At 43.8% G+C, this 21,525-nt stretch overlaps 3 protein-coding genes across 6 annotated transcripts in view; 1 reads left to right on the top strand and 2 right to left on the bottom strand.

Annotated features, from left to right (window-relative positions):
* Positions 1-4,344: 4,344 nt before the first annotated feature.
* On the bottom strand, positions 4,345-13,292 carry LOC130382601 (cleavage and polyadenylation specificity factor subunit 3). The gene is made up of 18 exons (XM_056590445.1): positions 13,094-13,292; positions 12,930-12,993; positions 12,603-12,700; positions 12,026-12,154; positions 11,512-11,689; positions 11,234-11,323; positions 10,997-11,147; positions 10,550-10,725; positions 9,831-9,989; positions 9,217-9,363; positions 8,886-9,038; positions 8,284-8,392; positions 7,963-8,061; positions 7,744-7,838; positions 7,352-7,439; positions 6,922-6,988; positions 6,716-6,812; positions 4,345-5,949 (listed from the first exon to the last, which is right to left on the bottom strand). Exons 1-18 carry the CDS (start codon positions 13,162-13,164, stop codon positions 5,842-5,844), a joined length of 2,079 nt encoding a protein of 692 aa, XP_056446420.1. The 5' UTR covers positions 13,165-13,292; the 3' UTR covers positions 4,345-5,841.
* A 267-nt stretch (positions 13,293-13,559) lies between these two features.
* On the top strand, positions 13,560-17,718 carry itgb1bp1 (integrin beta 1 binding protein 1). Of its 2 annotated transcripts, none has more exons than XM_056590447.1 (7): positions 13,560-13,674; positions 14,074-14,176; positions 14,323-14,401; positions 14,478-14,608; positions 14,810-14,902; positions 15,413-15,562; positions 16,139-17,718. In XM_056590447.1, exons 2-7 carry the CDS (start codon positions 14,102-14,104, stop codon positions 16,208-16,210), a joined length of 600 nt encoding a protein of 199 aa, XP_056446422.1. In that variant the 5' UTR covers positions 13,560-13,674; positions 14,074-14,101; the 3' UTR covers positions 16,211-17,718. The 2 variants fall into 2 exon arrangements, with proteins under 2 accessions (XP_056446422.1, XP_056446421.1); XM_056590446.1 differs by having other exon boundaries at positions 13,560-13,762.
* A 1,311-nt stretch (positions 17,719-19,029) lies between these two features.
* The window catches only part of asap2a (ArfGAP with SH3 domain, ankyrin repeat and PH domain 2a), a 47,063-nt gene continuing 44,567 nt past the window's right edge, over positions 19,030-21,525 (bottom strand). For 2 of the 3 annotated variants that reach the window (XM_056590432.1, XM_056590435.1), the window contains exons 26-28: positions 21,376-21,455; positions 20,689-20,808; positions 19,030-19,118 (exon numbers count right to left, since the gene is read on the bottom strand). In XM_056590432.1, the coding sequence (XP_056446407.1) occupies positions 19,044-19,118; positions 20,689-20,808; positions 21,376-21,455 (275 nt within the window). In that variant the 3' untranslated portion in view covers positions 19,030-19,043. The remainder of the gene's footprint in view (positions 19,119-20,688; positions 20,809-21,375; positions 21,456-21,525) is intronic. The other variant, XM_056590433.1, reaches the window with a different exon arrangement.

The following is a 21,525-nucleotide window of genomic DNA, read 5'->3' as shown; positions in this document are numbered from 1 at the left end:
ACGACAGTGTTACCCCTTGTGTTTTTTTTCATGATGACCAATAAAAAACAACAGTGATACCCCTTATGTATTTTTTCATGATGACCAATAAAAAACAACAGTGTTACCCCTTATGGTTTTTTTCATGACGACCAAAGAAAAACGACAGGGTTACCCCTTATGTTTCATTTGATAATAACGACAGTGTTACTCCCTATGTTTTAATTGATTAATATCGACAGTGGTACCCCTTATGTTTTTTTCATGACGACCGATAAAAAACGACAGTGTTACCCCTTATGTTTCATTTGATAAAAACAACAGTGTTACCCCTTATGTTTTTTTTCATGACGACCAATAAAAAACAGTGTTACCCCTTATGTTTTTTTTCATGAAGACCAATAAAAAACAACAGTGTTACCCCTGATGTTTTTTTTCATGACGACCAATAAAAAACAACAGTGTTACCCCTTATGTTTTTTTTCATGATGTCCAATAAAAAGCAACAGTGTTACCCCTTATGTATTTTTTCATGATGACCAATAAAAAACAACGGTATTACCCCTTATGTTTTTTTTCATGAAGATCAATAAAAAACAACATGTTCTTTCCATGTTGGCCAATAAAATACCACAGTGGTACCCCTGTCATCGTTTTTGCTGGGATCCGAACCTGAGCTTTCTAGAGTGTTAGCCTCCAAACTTAACAATGCACCATCAAGACACCGCAATAAGTCATTCCAAAGGTTATACTTGACTTTATAATTCGCGTGAAATAGAGATAAGAGACTTCCAACAGAAGACATCAACCGGTCTTGAACCCCGGTCTCCAGTGGGTTAGACAGAGTGCACTCCACTGCACCACTGAGGTGATGACAATACACATTGATCAAATATCAATAAAGAGGATATACATGACATTAAAATGTATGCGTGTCATTCTATGATTTCCCTTATGTTTTTTTTCATGACGACCAATTAAAAAACAACAGTGTTACCCCTCATGTTTTTTTTCATGAAGACCAATAAAAAACAACAGTGTTACCCCTCATGTTTCATTTGATAAAAACGACAGTGTTACTCCCAATGTTTTAATTGATTAATATCGACAGTGGTACCCCTTATGTTTTTTTCATGACGACCGATAAAAAAAGACAGTGTTTACCCCTTATGTTTCATTTGATAAAAACAACAGTGTTACCCCTTATGTTTTTTTTCATGACGACCAATAAAAAACGACAGTGTTACCCCTTATGTTTCATTTGATAAAAACAACAGTGTTACCCCTTATGTTTTTTTTCATGACGACCAATAAAAAACAACAGTGTTACCACTTATGGTTTTTTTCATGACGACCAAAGAAAAACGACAGTGTCACCCCTCATGTTTCATTTGATAAAAACGACAGTGTTACTCCCTATGTTTTAATTTTAATATCGACAGTGGTACCCCTTATGTTTCATTTGATAAAAACAACAGTGTTACCCCTTATGTTTTTATTGATTAATATCGACAGTGGTACCCCTTATGTTTCATTTGATAAAAACAACAGTGTTACCCCTTATGTTTTTTTTCATGATGACCAATAAAAAACAACAGTGATACCCCTTATGTATTTTTTCATGATGACCAATAAAAAACAACAGTGTTACCCCTTATGTTTTTTTTCATGAAGACCAATAAAAAACAACAGTGTTACCCCTTATGTTTTTTTTCATGAAGACCAATAAAAAACAACAGTGTTACCCCTTATGTTCTTTTTCATGACGAATGACGACCAATAAAAAACGACAGTGTTACCCCTTGTGTTTTTTTTCATGATGACCAATAAAAAACAACAGTGATACCCCTTACGTATTTTTTCATGATGACCAATAAAAAACAACAGTGTTACACCTTATGGTTTTTTTCATGACGACCAAAGAAAAACGACAGTGTCACCCCTCATGTTTCATTTGATAAAAACGACAGTGTTACTCCCTATGTTTTAATTGATTAAAATCGACAGTGGTACCCCTTATGTTTTTTTCATGACGACCGATAAAAAACGACAGTGTTACCCCTTATGCTTCATTTGATAAAAACGACAGTGTTACTCCCTATGTTTTAATTGATTAAAATCGACAGTGGTACCCCTTATGTTTTTTTTCATGACGACCAATAAAAAACAACAGTGTTACCCCTTATGTTTTTTTTCATGACGACCAATAAAAAACAACAGTGTTACCCATTATGTTTTTTTTCATTTAGACCAATAAAAAACAACAGTGTTACCCATTATGGTTTTTTTCATGACGACCAAAGAAAAACGACAGTGTCACCCCTCATGTTTCATTTGATATAAACGACAGTGTTACTCCCTATGTTTTAATTGATTAAAATCGACAGTGGTACCCCTTATGTTTTTTTCATGACGACCGATAAAAAACGACAGGGTTACCCCTTATGCTTCATTTGATAAAAACGACAGTGTTACTCCCTATGTTTTAATTGATTAATATCGACAGTGGTACCCCTTATGTTTTATTTCATGACGACCAATAAAAAACAACAGTGTTACCCCTTATGTTTTTTTTCATGACGACCAATAAAAAACAACAGTGTTCTCCCTTATGTTTTTTTTCATGACGACCAATAAAAAACAACAGTGTTACCCCTTATGTTTTATTTGATAAAAACAACAGTTTATGTTTTTTTTCATGATGACCAATAAAAAACAACAGTGTTACCCCTTAGGTATATTTTCATGACGACCAATAAAAAACAACAGTGTTACACCTTATGTTTTTTTTCATTTAGACCAATAAAAAACAACAGTGTTACCCATTATGGTTTTTTTCATGACGACCAAAGAAAAACGACAGTGTCACCCCTCATGTTTCATTTGATATAAACGACAGTGTTACTCCCTATGTTCTAATTGATTAATATCGACAGTGGTACCCCTTATGTTTCATTTGATAAAAACAACAGTGTTACCCCTTATGTTTTTTTTCATGATGTCCAATAAAAAACGACAGTGTCACCCCTCATGTTTCATTTGATAAAAACGACAGTGTTACTCCCTATGTTTTAATTGATTAAAATCGACAGTGGTACCCCTTATGTTTTTTTCATGACGACCGATAAAAAACGACAGGGTTACCCCTTATGCTTCATTTGATAAAAACGACAGTGTTACTCCCTATGTTTTAATTGATTAATATCGACAGTGGTACCCCTTATGTTTTTTTTCATGACGACCAATAAAAAACAACAGTGTTACCCCTTATGTTTTTTTTCATGACGACCAATAAAAAACAACAGTGTTACACCTTATGTTTTTTTTCATGACGACCAATAAAAAACAACAGTGTTACCCCTTATGTTTTTTTTCATTTAGACCAATAAAAAACAACAGTGTTACCCATTATGTTTTTTTTCATTTAGACCAATAAAAAACAACAGTGTTACCCATTATGGTTTTTTTCATGACGACCAAAGAAAAACGACAGTGTCACCCCTCATGTTTCATTTGATATAAACGACAGTGTTACTCCCTATGTTCTAATTGATTAATATCGACAGTGGTACGCCTTATGTTTCATTTGATAAAAACAACAGTGTTACCCCTTATGTTTTTTTTCATGATGTCCAATAAAAAACAACAGTGTTACCCCTTATGTATTTTTTCATGATGACCAATAAAAAACAACGGTATTACCCCTTATGTTTTTTTTCATGAAGACCAATAAAAAACAACAGGTTCTTTCCATGTTGGCCAATAAAATACCACAGTGGTACCCCTGTCAACGTTTTTGCTGGGATCCGAACCTGAGCTTTCTAGAGTGTTAGCCTCCAAACTTAACAATGCACCATCAAGACACCGCAATAAGTCATTCCAAAGGTTATACTTGACTTTATAATTCGCGTGAAATAGAGATAAGATAAGCTTTCTAGAGTGTTATCCTCCGAACTTAACAATGCAATAAAAAACAACAGTGTCACCCCTCATGTTTCATTTGATAAAAACGACAGTGTTACCCCTTGTGTTTTTTTCATGACGACCAACAAAAAACAACAGTCATGCCCCTCTCACACCGGGATTCCACCGGACACGGACTCTCTCAAATGACCCTTCTGCACTTAGAAAAGTGACTCCCAATCTACATTGTTTTGAACGGTAGGGCACGGTTTGAGCGACAAGGCTTCATGGTGCATTCAAGTTCACCTCATTATCTCAGAAATATGTATTTGAAGAGCGATAAATAGTTAGAACCGGGAAAGTGACATTTTCTACCTTATCCCAATTCCCAAATCAAATATGCATGCATTGTTATTTAGGCAGATATAGAAGATTCAAAAATATGTCAAATTAATTGATGCTTAGAGTGGTGGAGACCCAGGTTCAAGTCCTGCTCATGTTTTTATTTTAACATAGAAATTTTGTGAATAGAATGTGATACATGCTTCCGAATATATACCAATCTCCAGCTGTGGCTCAGTGGTCAGACAGACACCGGATACTAAAGTGTTTTTTTTAAACATATGAATGTTGTTTTAATGTAAAATCAATCATCCGACAGATTATTTTACAATTACTCAGTGGTAGAGTGGAAAGAACTAACGCTTAACATCACCAGTCCATGGTTCAATGCATACAAAGACAGGCAGAGAATTGTGTAAATTCCTTTTGTTAAAAAAAAAAGAAAAAAAGGTGACTTCAGGATTACTTCAAGAAAAGTCAAGTACATTTCAAACAAAAAGGTACAAAAATGTTTCAAGACCCATTTTGCAACAAACATCGGCAGGAATTCAACCCGTGTCTCCAGAGTTATCTAACAGTGCACCACTGAGACAGTAATCATTGTCAATAATAAGAGGTTACATACATGACATCACTAAAATACATGACATCACTCAAATAAGATTAGTTTTCCTAGCTCCAGAACTGATAAACAAATACAATCAACAAGTTTTTAGTTTGAATACCAGACATTTAGTGTATTTAGTGCATACATTTTGACAATATTTTTTAAAATAACTTTAAACACACAAAACAGTAAAAACTGAAAGGAGCTGCAATAAACATTGCCTGACAAGTAACAACAAAACTCAACTTGTCTTGTATTGTAAACATTTGCAAAACTCTAAATCTAGGCCAGTGTCCAAGATGTAACGAACAATATTAGACGGTACTGTTTTGTCGATTGTAACAAACGTTAACTTATTATTCATGAAGGAACTATTTTCCTTCATAATTAGCTTAGAATGTTATGCTTCTCCACATACACATTAAAATAAATAAATTAAACTAATCAAAGTTTAGCGTTGCAGTTACGCCATGCATTAAAATCTCAAAAAACAACAACATACAGACATATTAAACAAACGAGAACTGGAAGCTAAACTTGGAGATGTTACCTGACAAGAAAATAAATAAAACGCAAACTAAAGTGCTCAACACAACTCACAACATATTGAATACAAAAAGATCAAAAATCAATGTTCACTACTAATTAGCTTTACTGCCATCATTAGTAGATTCACAGAGGCTGATAATTATTGGTTAATAAATTCGATCCAATTCAAGAGCACGGCCGTCGTGATTTAAGACGGACGCTGGGACTATTAAAGTCTGTGTCATATTCTGCTGATGTTCCCTGTGGAGACGCATTCAAGCCCCCCATCTTCACTGTTCTGAAAGAAATAATAACATTCTACCAAATGACCCACAATGCCCTCTGCTCTACAAGTAGTCCATAATGAATCCTGTGGAGGCCTCAGGTGGACGCAGCAGAAGGTTGTTACTAAAGGAGCCAGCGTCTCCTCTCCAGGACTGCTGGTCTGAGCCCCGGTGTAGCTGGTGTTTCTGGGGGACCCCTCAGATGACGGGATTCAGCGCATCGTAGAGCCGCTGCACAGCCAGCTCCACCATCTCCCTCAGGGACTCGTCCTCCATGGCCTCGGCCTCGTCCTCGTAGCTCGCCGTCTGGGGGGGGGGGGGGGGGGGGGGGGGGGGAAGGAGCGTTAGTAAAACGCAGCTGAGCGTAAACTAGAGCTGGGTTTCGATTCAAATTTCAAGAATCGATTCGATTCCGATTTTTAAGTTTCAGAATCGATTTTTTCCGATTTTATCAGATTCCATCCGATTCGATCCGATTTTGATCTGATTTCCGATTCGATCCGTTTTCGATTCGATTCGGGGGTTAATGTTATTAAAAATGAAAAATGTATTTGAACCGTTTCCTTCACTTCATGACTGTGTAGAGAAGCAACATATTAAAACTAGTATTATATCAATATTAAACAGAAAATCTTACAAGTATTGGTAGTTACTGATGGCTGGAAGACTGATGAAAAGGTTAAGGGTCAATCTACCTTCAAGAAAGATAATTCAGGACAATAAATGGAGGACATCATTGAGGTGACTATATCTGCAACAGTGGATTCCTACTGGGACACTAACCAGTGCATTATTATTATGCTTGAAAATAATTAAGAATTCACCCAAAAGCGGTTGCTACCAAAGGCATTTTTATTTTAAAACTGCTCACACTTAATAAACTGAGAAGTACTGAAACTGAAAAAAAAAAAAAAAAAAAAATTAATTAAAAAAAATTGATCTTTGGACGTACGAATCGATAATCGGTCATTAATATGCGAATCGATTAAAAATCGGAAAAATCGATTTTTTTAACACAGCTCTAGCGTAAACGTGAGTGTGCGAGTATGTTAGGGTGTTGCTGACGACTCACTCTGGTCTCCAGGCAGATCAGCACTGTCTTCCCGTCCACCGTCACGGCCATGCTGCTGCTGTCTCTGAACTCCACACAGTCCTCCCCGAACATGTCTCTGTGGGTTTCACAGTCCCCACAGCTGTCACTGTCCGATATATATCATAGTTATGATTAATGCTTCAGTGTGTCCGTGCGGATAGAAGTGGAGCGGACAGAAGACTCACTGCAACATGACCTCCAGCCGGGCCTGGTACACCTCCATGTCCACGATGACACACTGAGACTCCATCACTGGAACCAACCCAACACCAAATATGAGCTCAAACAGGAAGGAATTACACACATGAAGGATCTACGCACAGGAAGGAAATACACACAGGAAGGAGCTACACAGGCAGGAGCTACACACAGGAAGGAACTACACACCAGAAGGAACTACACACAGGAAGGGAACTTTACACAAGTAGGAGCAACACACAGGAAGGGACTATACACAGGATGGAACTACACGCAGGAAGGAACTACACCTGAGAAAGGCCTTCACCCGGGACATTTAGTATAGACTAGTTTCACTTTAGTCAGTTGATGTTAACCTATTAATGATGATCATCAGCTAGCAGCTGAGCTCCCCACGCTGCCTCAGGCTGAACCCACCTCTCTGGGCCTTGGGGTTGGACTGCACCTCCAGCACCACGGTGGTCACCGCGTCAGCGTACATGTCATTCAGAGGGTTGGCGATCCACTGGAGGGAGAACACACGTTTAGCTCAGAGCCAGAGGCGGACGTTATCCTCATCCATAGCAGGCAGAGGGACGTGATACGGTGCTGGTTGGGGGTTAGACTCCCAGCCCACAGGAACCGACTCTGGGGTCGAACCCCATAGTTTGGTCTCAGGTTGTGAAGTGGCGTGGTAGTGTTGGGACAGAAACCCACGGTTAAATACAGCGCGATACATGAGATCCAGAGCGACCTGAGGCAGCAGCAGGAACCCCAGCAGAAATAAAGCGATCCCCTCATCTCAGTAGAAGATGCTTGTTGCTACTGACCTCCAGCGTCACCATGCCGGCCTCATGCACCAGGGTGATGCTCTTAAAGATCTTCAGGGTGTTCTTCTCTGTCCCGTCCAGCTCCTCCACATCTCCTTAAAAATAAAGGTTAGAAAGGAAACATGAGGACAAAAAAACATGATCCAAGGGGACATGAAGACATACCATATAACATATATAATATCTATCTATTTGTAACAGAGTAGGCTCCTCTCCCACCAGTGAGGTTCCTCAGATGGCAGACCAACAGAGAGTAGGGGCCCGTGAAGGGGATGGCCTGGGTCTGCTTCACTGTGCTCATGGCCAGCTCCGTGTACGCTGCAACACACAACAAGCAGGAACATTCAAATCCTACAATTCAAAACCTCAACCTAAAAAGTGAAAAAATACGGCAGATCTTTCTCCTTGGTCTTAAACGTGTTCCTACGCAGCGTACTCGCGTACTACTGTTTGATTGACCTATGAGTGCTAGAGAACCCGCTCCAGCTGCTCTACTTTGTGGAGGCAGAAGAAGGGGATGAGGAAGTGAAAGTAACCCACTGGACAGGTCCGAGGGGGTGAGGATATGGTAGTTGAAGTTCTTCTTCACCAGTATGCCGGAGACCCGCTGGCCCTGCACACACTTCTTATCCGCCAGGGAGCCCATGACCTGCGGAGGGAACCAGGATCAGAACCTCTCCCTCCTGTGGAGCTCAGACCTCGTCGGAACGCATTAGGTTCACCCTTATAAGACAGGCAGTTTGGTACAATTACCCTTTTTTAATACAATGCTGCGTTTGTGTGTCTACTCAATAACCATACAGTTATTGAGTCGACACACTACTCAATAACTGAATTTGAATAACTTCTAATTCTAATTGAAATGTGAAGTGATTCTTATCCAAGCTGTCTTTGTTGTATGCGGGGAAGGAGTTGACCTAGCGATTGTTGGTGCTTGGCACTTGGATCTATGAACATCCTTACTGTACCGACAGCGATATATTGTTTCTCTTCTTCTGACAAATGTACTTATTGTAAGCGTTGTATACAAATGTCAGCTAAATGTAAATGTATGTTCTTCATATCTATATCGTTGGATCTTTAGGTGAAGCCCAACACTGCAGTATAGAGGAATTTAGGAGCTACCAAAGGCCAAAGGTCACCTTGGCCAGCTTCTCCCCCCTGAAGTTGAGGGTGACGGCCTCAGTGTTGCGGGGGTTGTGGACCTCGATGTGGACCTGGTCGTTGTCCTCGTACTCCCGGATCAGAGCCGCCTTCAGACGGGCCATCTCGTTCTGCTCCCCGTGGACCAGGATCTGAGCGGCCAGGAGGCAGGATGTACTGTTACACCTTCAATACTACACCTTATTAAAATACAGGATGTAGCATTACACCTTCTTACGATACAGGATGGAGTATTGCACAACATTGTGTACAAATGGAAATGCTCGATTCTGATCCGTGTTCTGGACCGGCTCTAACAAAGGCTCCTACCACGTGGGGCGGTTTGAGGGCCCGGATGAACTCGCTGGTCTGCTGGTAGTCAGTGTGGGCCGAGAAAGAGATGTAGTCCACAGACATCTTGAGCTGCAGCTTCTGGCCCGACATGGTGGTGATCTCCTCGGGCTCAGACATGATGTGCTGCAGGGACACACTGATGGTCAGCGGGGGGGTTCCAGCTTCACGTTGTACTAATTCTTATGTCTTTACTAAAGCGCTTGGCTAACATAAAGAAACCGGAGCAACACCGACATCTCGGTGAGGTTGCTGTCTCAGCAGAACCTTTTTATGGTGTTTAACTTCCCATGTTATTACATCACCTGACACCCATTCACCTAAAACAGATTTGAATCCATCTGTGAAGACCAAAAGCTACTGCCAAAGCAAGCTAGCTAAACCACAAGCTGACAGTGGCTTTGGAACGAGATTCAGGTGCATTGATCCACTGCTAGGGTCAGGGTTATGGTTCGGGGGCACCAGCACCGTGGCCAGGGTTAGGTCCAGAGCTAGGGTCAGGGTCAGGGCTGGCGTCAGGGTTAGGGTCAGGGTGCGGGCGCGACAGGACCTTGGACCGTCTTAGGGTCAGGGGTCAGGGGTAGGGTCAGCACCTTGGCCAGGGTTCCCTCCACACAGTAGCCGGCGATGATGACGCCGTTCCTCTTGTCGGTGCACCAGCTCTCGAACAGCTCCCGGGAAAGACCGCTCTGCATCATGCCCGGGGACGCCATGACAACGCTGGGCCCGATGTCATCAAAGTGATCCATACTCTGAGGACAGAGTTACAGCACTGAATACAACCCACTCAACCCAGAGATCATCTATCAAACGGGTTGGATCATTACAAATGACCTAAGGAATGAACCAAGAGGTGCAGTCCCGTTGTTTCCAATGTCAGAGGTCAGGGGTCATGGGTCAGAGTTAGGGTTAACAGCCCAGATGGGTTCATTCTATTTATACCAAAATAACCAATGAGGATTAGAAATGACTTTCTTTCATCTCTAATATTGTATTCTTTTTTTATTAACTTAATCATCTGAGATTTTAATTTCCTCTGTAGCGCTTTGAGTTTATGGTTTTTGCCTTGTGAAGTAAACATATGGTCCTATCTGACCGATTAACCAATCGGAATCCTGTCCTCAACATGGGATACCCATTTGAACCGTTTGTTCCGTGCCAATCCAATTCCTGTTTCTTTACTGCTGTCAATGTATATATGGCCTTCTTATGGAGCCTCTGGTTACGCATATAATTAGAAAATGGTAGGCTGCCTTATACATAGTGCTTCCACCAAAAAGTCTCATGATGCATTCTGGCGTATGATCCTTACCTTGAGGTTGCTGATGTGCTTGAAGACGAAGGGGTTGTTGATGTTGATGGCCTTGCGGATTTTGTCGTTCATGGCGTTGACGTACGTCTGGTACACCGCCATGCACTTCTTGGCCAGTGAGGAGGCGTAGTAGATGGGGATGTCGTGGAGCTCAGGGTGGTTCTGCCAGTACTCGTCTGGAGGAAAGGGAAACATCCCAACTTCAACCTCAGCATGATGTGGTGAGGAGAGGAACCATCACACAGAGCCTCAACCATCACAACCTAAACCATCACATGGTGAGGAGAGGAACCATCACACCGAACCTCAACCATCACATGGAGGAGAGAGGAAATATCACAACCTCAACAATCACATGGCGGAGACACTAGCTCAGAGTTAAAAAGGACTCATCCAATACGGTCAAAGAACCTCCAGAAAGCAGGACCTGCAATGCGTGTTTCTCACCAAGGATGAGCAGCAACTCCTGGGCTCGGCCCAAGGCGAACACGGGGATCAGACAGCGGCCTTCCCTGTTGACGATGTCATGGACGGTGTTACAGAACCGGGCCTCCCGCTCCTCCCTCTTCTCGTGGATGTGCGTGCCATAGGTGGACTCCTGGGGAAACAATCTAAGCATGAGCGCCGCACGGCCACATTACAGAGCAGTGGGTTCATATTGTATGATGTCACCTCAGAACGTACTATGATTAAAATGTCTGGTTTGACGCTGGGGATCTCTGCCGCCATCAGATGTCTGTCCTCTTGGCGCGAGAAGTCTCCAGTGTACAGGATCTGAGAGGGAACACAGAAAACAGCATCAGGTCAGCTGAAGTAATACTCAAGAGACACAGTTCCACTAGGCCCTGATAAACAAACCCAACACATCCCAATAAACACATGACCAATCTACAAACCAAACAAATACAATGAGATGAAAGGAAGCTACTAAATGGGTGATCCTTTTGAGTTGGGGTCCCGACCTTGACACCGGCGATCTCGATCATGAACATGGCGGCCCCCAGGACGTGCCCCGCGTGGTAGCACCAGAACTTGATCCCCGCCACCTCCTTGACCTCATGGAAGTTGATGGTCTCGATCTTCTCCATGCTGTCCTCCAGGTCCGTCTCCGTGTACAGCATGTCGTCCGCGGAGATGTTGCTGCCATCAAGCAGTCCCATCATTATTACATACAGAACAATTACATGTACAACGCTACCATTTACTATTAATCATTCTGCAGACCAAAGAGATACACAGTGATTTATAATCAGTAGTTTGGGGTTAAGCATCTTGCAAACCAGAAGGCATTGGGCATCGGACCGGGAAACTTTCCATTGAGAGTCGAAGATGCTTAACCGCTAAACTCCTACTGTGATAAGATTGTACACTCTTACTGTCTCCTCCCTGTGCTTCTACACTCCACAACACTGCCATCGCCGGGCATCGTTTAAGAACCTTTCCTTTGTCCAGATTCAAACAGCGTGTGTTTCTAACCTGACTTTGACGTAGTCAGACAGGAGCCAGCGGTAGATGGCCTTGGTGGCGTGGGTCATGAAAGTCCGGCCTTTGAAGCTGGTCTTCTGAAGGAACCAGGGCAGAGCTCCACAGTGGTCCAGGTGGAAGCTAAAAGAGGAAGGTAGAAGTCCAGGTTAATGGTTGCACCTGGTACATGTTATAACTGGCTATACTGGTTATATAGTTACCCACAGATACACCAGGGGGAGGCAGAGAGTGGGGATTCTAGCTCATATTAAATATGAGCTACAAATTGAAGACACACTTAATTTGGGCATTTATGTTTATGGATTACATAATTTATTATAGATATTTCACGCATATCGCATCCATTAAGCCTCCACTGAAACTTTCTACTCCCTTATCTTTAATATTATTGCCTATTGATTTACCATAAAGGTGAGTTGAATCTATATAAATATAGAGAAGAGGGATATCTTTACAGGTAAAATAGAATTGTACTTATTGTAGAGGGTGATTGCATTGTAATCTATCAAATCCTGGATTATGTATTTGACTGAAGAAGGTGCAGTCCTCCTCTTCAGTGTGAACTCACTGGCTGATGAGCAGCAGGTCTATCTCCGCCGGGTCTATGAGGTCGATGTAGGGCAGGGCATCCATCCCCTCTAAGCCTGGGTGGATGCCGCAGTCCAGCTGCACTCCACGGTGGACATGGAATAACAGGTATGACATATTGGCAATATAAATAATACTGTCCATAATATATATTTTTTTCTAAAACGTGTCATGTAATAATATTAAATATACGTGTAGAGGAACAGTGTTGCTGTGACAAACAGTGCACAGTTATAACCATGTATAATCCAAAAGACACAAGCCATTCGCATAATATATAATGTAAGCATTGTTACCACGTTATTACCATTATTTTCCTGCCTTTGAATTCCAGGATGATGCATGACCGGCCGACCTCCTGTCCAGCGCCCCTGCGAGATATAACAGTTTCAACACACAGATCAAACACGTGGCTAATATATATAAAGAATATTTATCATAATGTATGTAGCATGAGAGATGGGAACCCACAGGGGTCGGATGAGGAGCTGGTCGCTCTCCTCCGCGGGAACAGTCGCCTCCACTTTACGTTTCGCCGCCATCGCTGCTTCAGCAAATATATTTAGAAATAAAAGAAATAGGCTAGATCATGTTCAGTATATTGTAAAATCGGTTTCAAATACACTGTTCATGCGTGCATGTGTTGATGAATGAAGGAGTGGGGCGGGGCGGGCCCTAGACATAGACACTTCCGGCGGGAACCAAAATACATCCGACAAGAATCAATTTCCGTGGTTCATGGTTCCCGGACGATGCATTATGTGTTGTTGCAGAGAGAATGATGCATTCAAATTAAATAATATGATTCGCATAGGCCTATGCAATAAGATAATAGGTCAATGTTGTCTCTGTCATTGGAGCCTTGTTGAATATAGTGTGTCCCCCGTGTTGCTTCCCTCGGTGCGGCTCCTTTAAGAAAAGTTGGGCGGCGGCTGCGGCAACGGCGCGCGGATGCGGCGGGCGCAGAACACACTGGGGCGCAACGCGACTCAGAAACAGAAAGCAGCCGAACCCACGAGCCGAAACACCCGAACTCAGCCCGTCGTTCACCGGTACGTCCTGCCTGGATGCGCATCGCTCGTACGGGCAACTCCCTCATAGAAGTCGGAGTTTCTTGAAGCGAATGAGGATCACGTTACGGTGTGTTTATCCTAGCAACCAGTTGTATTATTTATTTATTACTGCCCACCGATGGGCCAATCCACTTTATATCCGATACTTTCATGTTTCGAAAACTTTTGCAAAGCTTCGAGTATATTTGGGAAGTGCCAGAATGTAATTTCTTTTCAGAAAAAGACATCTATAAGCAATGGTTTCGACTGACGAAGTAGCCTCCTTACAGGAGAAACCATATGCTTCGCATACAGAGGGCAGTGATGGTCACTGAAGTAACCCTCTGAAAGAGAAAGTATAAACTGTTGATTGGAATACCTTTTATACCTGCTGCTCAGGATGAGAAGGCGGTCGTCATGGTGATGAATGATGTTCCGAAAAGTCAAGAAGCGCCACAGCAGCAGCAGCTCTCAAAGCAGTGAGATCAGCACTAAGAGCAAGGTGCACGCACTCACTCACTCACTCACTCACTCACTCACTCACTCACTCACTCACTCACTCACTCACTCACTCACTCACTCACTCATCCACTCACTCACACACTTCAAAATGAAATGAAATCATTAACACGTTTCTGTTCATGTTAGTCAGTTGACTCCAGCTTGGGAGGACTCTCCAGATCCAGCACGGTCGCCAGCCTTGACAACGACTCCGGCAAGGGTGCAGGTGAGCAGAAAACAAGACTTTATTCAAAGTTTCCCTTCTCTATGTGGACTAGTTTGATGGAGTTGTGTGGTTGTAGGGAACGTGCCATCAGAGGCATGCACTGAGTTCAGGGTGAAGTACGTTGGGGCCCTCGAGCAGCTGCACTTTGACATGAGCCGGGCCCTTCAGGAGCCCCTGGACCTCATAAACTACATCGACGCAGCACAGGTAGGGGACCCACTTGGGACGGATAAAAACAAAGTTAACAGATACAACACAAGTTGACCAATACAACACAAGTTAACAGATACAACACAATTTAACAGATACAACACAAGTTTACACAAGTTAACAAATATTATACAAGTTAACAGATAAAACTCAAGTTAGCAGATAAAACACAAGTTAAGGGTCTTCCTCCTCTCATAGCAAGATGGGAAGCTGCCGTTTGTTCCCGGTGAGGAGGAGATGTTGCTGGGGGTGTCCAAGTATGGAGTCAAAGTGGCCTCGCTGGACCAGTGTGTGAGTGTACAACACTAACATTCATACAGGATGGAATCGCTAGTTTGTTAGTTATGGCTGACCTGGCAGTCTTGCAAGGCTAGGCTTAGCAGTATCAAATGACCATATACCAAATGAACTAATTAAACATATTTCGAACATCAATCATCAAATGCTTTACTCATAAAAAGCAAAACAAAACAATTTTAAAATAGAACACAACCTTCGGAGAATCCCAGCTAGATTCGATGGGTCGCTTAAAACATGCTGGTATCGTGCTGTCCAACTATTTGGAGGCTGGTGCTGTGTTACACCTCCTGATTGGTTAAACATGTTGGTGCTGCTATCCTATAGGCTGTGTTGCACCGCCACCCTCTGTACCTGATCCTGATTGGTTTAAACATGTTGCTACCACGCTGTACCTCATCGTGATTGGTTGAAACATGCTGCTCTCCTACAGGAGGTGCTGCGCCGCCACTCTCTGTACCTCACTGTGATAGGTTTAAACATGTCGGTGCTTTCCTCCTATAGGACGTGCTGCACCGCCACCCTCTGTACCTGATCATGCGCATGTTGTGCTACGACGACGGCCTGGGGGCGGGGAGGAACCTGCTGGCGCTGAAGACCACCGACGGGCAGCAGGAGCACTGCAGCGTCTGGGTGTACCAGTGCAGCTGTGCGGTGAGTGGACCTCCAGCCCCGGCCGCCCGCTCTCTGACCACGCACAGCAGGAGATACCTGAGGGCGTAACGATGATGGAGGTCAGGGAACAGAGGTGGGGATAGGGGGAGGGAGGATGGCAGAATGGGCTAAAGAGGAGCTGAGGTCCTTCCCCTTCTGGGTAAAGTCAGCAGTGAAGGAGGAAGGATGGGGAGGGGGAGAAGGGGTGAGGAGGGAAGAGAACACTGAAAACAGTTTCCTGGGGTTCGAGCCGCTGGAGTTGATTTTGGTAGGGTAGAAGGCAGATTTGGCTGTTGACACAATGGGGGTGAAGTCTGAGAGGAGGTGAATGTAGTGTGAGAGATCATCAGGACAGTCTGATCTCTTCCATTTCCAGGTGATAAAGGAGCAAGGAGGGGGAGGGGCTGTAGGTGGGCTGTGGTCATCAGGTATCGAACCCAGTACCCTCCCCCTCCCCCCCTTGTTCAGGAGGACATTCTCTAAATATGAGAATCGATACAACAACAGATGCTCTTGGATTATGATCTCAATATCCTCCAGTGGTATATTCATATGATGAATGTGTTGTTCTTCCAGGAGCAGGCCCAGTCCATCTGCAAGGTCCTGTCATCCTCTTTCGACTGCGCCCTGACGTCAGAGAAGTCCTGATTCAGGTTACAGGCGACCTTTGACCCTCAGCCCGGTCGGACTCTTCAAGGTCATGTTCAGGTTGTTTAACAATATCCGGCTCCCTGTTTTCTTCTCACATTATAATTTAAATGACCTCAGTTTCATTCAGATTTACTATTTGTGAATAGATAACCAAATATTAATAATCCAAAACGTCATTCTTTAATTGATAATTCTAGTTATTATCTTCTGCCTGAAGGAGCCTGTCGGGTACAAAGCTTTGATTGGGGTGACAAACAAAGGAAATTGGATCTCTTCTTTGTATTTTACAGCCTTATAAACACGGTACTTTTATTGCACACTGACTTTGTATAAATAGGCGACAGGAACCATTGTGACTCATCTGGGATAAGTGTGGGAAATATTTAGCTATTTTTGAAGAAGATATCCTTGGAGCAGCATTCTGGTTTTGAAGGTACTTCAAACTTAAGTGACTTAAGTGGTACAAAAACATTGGTACGTGCAGCGGCCTGCGGCAGCAAGTTCAAAGGTTGCTATAACAACAACCTCATGTATTTAGTGTTGACACAGGCTATTATTCACCTCCATCGTGATTGCTTCCATCATCGTTGTGTTGCCTCTTCTCAACTACACAATGCGTGGAATCATGTTTTCTTACATTCAAACTGCACATCAGGTTGAAGTTATGAAGTATACTGAATGCACATTAATGTTGATAGATTTCTCTTGGTATTTTTGTATTGTTTAAATTGAAAAGGTAAATGTTGAATGCTAGTTCTGCATGCCTCCATACCTCCTCATTCAACTCCATCTCTCCCTGCTTTCAGTCGGGATGATTCAGACTCAATACATTATTGGCACAATAAAGAATTATTTATATTTTCAATAGATTGTTATGAAGGCTGGCTTATGTTTTAATGTCCATAAAACCTTTTAAACTTTAAACTAAATGTTTGGTGGTTTAAAAAATGCAATAAATCCATCAACCCTCACAAATATACACAGCTTTCAATGATTTCCCTTCAGAGGAAGTATGTCTGTTTACATTATGGAATAAAATCAATAAACACAACTTGACCAACATGCCAGAGATGAAGGCATGAACATCAGTCCATAAGGAAGAGAAACAAGACGATTCTTTCATGTTTTTATTATTCCAGTTTCATTTGACTGTTTACTTGCACATTTAAGTTAAGAGTCAATGTAGTAATCTTTAGTCTTCAAGAATGAATGAACCTCTGTCTGTGTGTGTGTGTGTGTGTGTGTGTGTGTGTGTGTGTGTGTGTGTGTGTGTGTGTGTGTGTGTGTGTGTGTGTGTGTGTGTGTGTGTGTGTGTGTGTGTGTGTGTGTGTACTGTTCCATCGCAACAGTGCATTCAAACAACATTTAATCACCAAGGCAAGGTTAACATTTTTTTTACAATTAAATATCACACAGAAACAACTTCTATTTACAACCTCGACAATCAACCCTCTTAGTTCCAGTGAGGAGCGCTCATCGGATCCACCAATCACAACGCAGCGTCACCTTTTGTCATTCACAAAATCCACGGCAGGCTCTTGCTAGGTTAAATGTGTAAATATCAACATATTTATATATTTATATAGATTTTTTATAAACACAGAAAGAGATAGAGGACAGTTGCTCTGCAACCAAAATAAAGTTAATTACATAGAATGCTTTGTCAGAATATTCTTGATCTAGCGCTAGACTGAACATGTCCCCTCCTCTGCCAGGTCTGAGGACCGGTGGGTGAGAAGGCTCTGTGTCCAAGGGCCGGAGGATTAGAAGGCTCTGGGTGAGAACCAGTGGATTGGAGGGCTCTGGGTGAGAGCCTCCAATAGAGAGCCAGAACACATCAGCTTGCCCCTCATGAGGCAGAGTGTCGCGTGCAAGGCGACAGGAACACAGCCGACCACAGGAGCAGACCGGGGGTGGCGGGTTAGAAGGCGCGGCCTGCAGCCAGGGTGTCAGACGTTACACACAGCGACACACGGCCACAGGAGCAGCCTAGCACGGGCCTGTGGTGCAGCACATGAAGGATGTGGAAGAATGGCGGATATAGAAATCGACCGTTACAGATAGGCATGTTTTTAACTTTCTTACAGTCAGACACGAGGAGATGAACTCGCCCAGGTGAGGAACTTGCCTCCTCTTTTTTCTAAATTTAGCACGTCTCCCTGATGCCCGTCTGGGGGAGAAATATGGGACATGGGGGGGGGGGGAGGAAGGGATGGGAGGCTGGCAGGTCCTGCGTGTTTCTGGGTCAGCACCGTTAGAAAGTGTCTCCACTTGGGAGAGCTGCTGGGAAAAAAAAGGTCAAAACAGCTAGAAGCAGCATCTCTAAAACACAGACGCTACGAAACGCTCAGCTGGAGAAGAGGTGGAATGTTAGAGAGTTGAGGGTGTTCACATTCGACGGTTCTATGTGTTAGTTACAGTACGTTGCCAGTAGGACCTTCATTCAGTCAGTTGAGTTGAACTGTGACCTGTGACCAAGCCCAAGACTTGGAAAAGTGCGATTTATTGCAAGAGGTCATTCACTACAATCATATTTCTTTTTTTTTTTCTTCATAGTCTTTAACTGATATTAACAACTTTAAAATTCCATACGGTGCCACTGAGCTACTGGGCACCTGACGAACCCCCAAGGCGAATGCCGGTCCGTCACGCTGGGGAAACGGCGGCGTCTCATTGGTCGTTCAGACGACAGCTACTCCACAGAGAAAAAGTCGATGTCGGTTTCGTCTCGCTTTCTTTCGTTAGCGTTTAGAGACAGGAAGTCCGGCGGCGTTCTAGGCCCCGGATCGGTTCCCGTGCCCCCCCCCCCCCCCCCCCCCGGGTTGACCTCTCAGTCGGCGATGAAGTGGACGAAGGTGACTGGGAAGGCTCCTCTCCTCATCGGATCCCCTTCTATGTGACCCAACTGTTGAACAAGAGAACAGACAGGAAGGGGTTTCAGGGCGAATGGCGACACCTGGTGGTGAATAGGGCGCACAACACCATCACTACGTCACACCGCTGAGGTTAGGGGCCTCCACATTTACACAAAACTCAAACTAGGACCAGTTTGAGAACAAACTGCACAGCTTCTAAAGCACAAACACAACACAAAAAGGCGCTACCTGCTATGGATCCACATGCTAATCACTAAGCTACCTGCCCTGAATACCTACCACACGCTAATAACTAAGCTACCTGCTCTGAATACCTACCACACGCCAATGACTAAGATACCTGCTATGGTCACCTACCACATGCTAACCACCAAGATACCCGCTATGAATACCTACCACATGCTAATAACTAAGCTACCTGCCATGGATCCATACGCTAATAACTAAGCTACCTGCTATGGATGCTAATAGCTACAGGGCTAGTACGGAGGCTACGTCACTCTAAACCCCCTCGAAAAAGAGTTACATTTCAAATATTACCTTGTGTGATCGGTACCTAAAGTACTTTAAAATGTCTGCTACACCTGAAAACAAAAAACTATGACATGAGTTATCTCAGGAATCATTCAGGGTTCAAGTGTAAGGTCATGTCTAATACATAATTCCCCATTCCCTTCCCAAGGAGACTCAGCATGGCAGCATTAGAACATAACGACCAAAACAACTTTAGCAACGCGCTGAATTGCCCTCTCATTTTGACCGTGAACTGTAAGTCACTGAAATGTAAATAAAACGTAATGCATCTGAAGCTGAACAGATCAGACCTAATTAAGTCTGGCCGAGATGGAACGAGATCAGATTCATTATTCATCACACACACACACACACACACACACACACACACACACACACACACACACACACACACACACACACACACACACACACACACACACACACACACACACACACACACACACACACACACACACACCTCCTCTTCCATGTAGGCCATAGATGAGGGGGGGGACGTGGGGACTTGGCTGCCTGAACAGAGGCGCCAAACATGGGCCAGAGATGGTGGCTAAATTCAGCCCAGTGGAAAACAAGTCGCAGCTGGTTTGAACTCGGACAAGGGGGGCCAGAGGCGGACGGAATGGAGGGGGGGAGAGAGGGGCTGATGTTAAAGAATGAGGTCATTTCGTTATCGTGTTTTCGAGCCACCATGGTTACCAGGCCAACGGACATCCAGTGCTGCATAGGAAAACTTTTGTGTGAACAGAGCTGGAGTTGGAACGGAGCCCGCTTGGAAGATACCGTGCCACGAAAAACACCTGCATGTGAACGAATCGCACACAGTCTCTCTAACACACGCAAGCTTGTGTACACACAACACTGGAATTCTCACATCAGGTTCCCACCAAGTCACAGAGCCAACCTGCACACACACACGCGCACACACACACACACACACACACACACACACACACACACACACACACACACACACACACACACACACACACACACACACACACACACACACACACACACACACACACACACACACACACAGGGCCCCCCCTGTGCGGTACTGACCCACCACTCCTGGTCCTCCTCCCCGTCTACCACGATCACCTCCCCCTCGGTGAAGGTCAGCTCATCGGGGTTGTCGGCGATGCAGTGGTAGATGGCCTTCACGCGCTTGGGCTTGTGCTTCTGGAACACAGAGTGCACCGCCGGAGCGGAGTTCACAAGAGAGCATTAATGAGGTGGAACTTGGGGATAAAAATAGCATAACGCAGTTTCTACTTCAAGGAATCCTTGCTTAATCCGCCTGGGACCTTAACACAACGGTAGCAGGTGAAATATCACTCATGGTTTAGCGGCTCTAATTCCTCATGGTTTCATTGTTAAGTTATTCATGAGATTGGAACACAAAAAGGGGTCTTGAACATTTACGTCACATTACTTGTTCCGCTTTCTGGACAAGCGCTCTCTTGTGGTCGCTGGTTAATTTCCTCAATAAATCAGGAAATTCACAGTATAGAGAAGCACACAGATGACTGGCACCCAATCACAAGGCCGGAGACACCGACGACAAACACAAACAGAGGACACACAGCCTGCATCGTTGTGTTCCCCCTCACCACCGACACACAAAAGTACATCAACACAAACGCACAACTCATGTACCAGCCACGGGTGAATCAATGAATGCACACTCAGTTCAGAGGGAGAGGGGGAAAGAGGGGGAGACAGAGTGTCACAGACGGGGGGCCTTACCAGAGGTCCCTTCCTTGGAGTGGGGGCCGGAGGCATGGATTGACCAATGGAATTCCTTGGGCATCCAGGGACTTCTTTAGCTGGAACAGGAAAAGGAAATGACATCAGGGTGAAAGAAACACTCTCCGTGTGCTGTGAGGAAGGAACCAA

The sequence above is a fragment of the Gadus chalcogrammus genome, chromosome 5 (assembly GCF_026213295.1).
Source record: "Gadus chalcogrammus isolate NIFS_2021 chromosome 5, NIFS_Gcha_1.0, whole genome shotgun sequence".
In the NCBI taxonomy this organism is placed as follows: domain Eukaryota; kingdom Metazoa; phylum Chordata; class Actinopteri; order Gadiformes; family Gadidae; genus Gadus; species Gadus chalcogrammus.
This window is presented reverse-complemented; position numbering and strand designations above follow the sequence as displayed.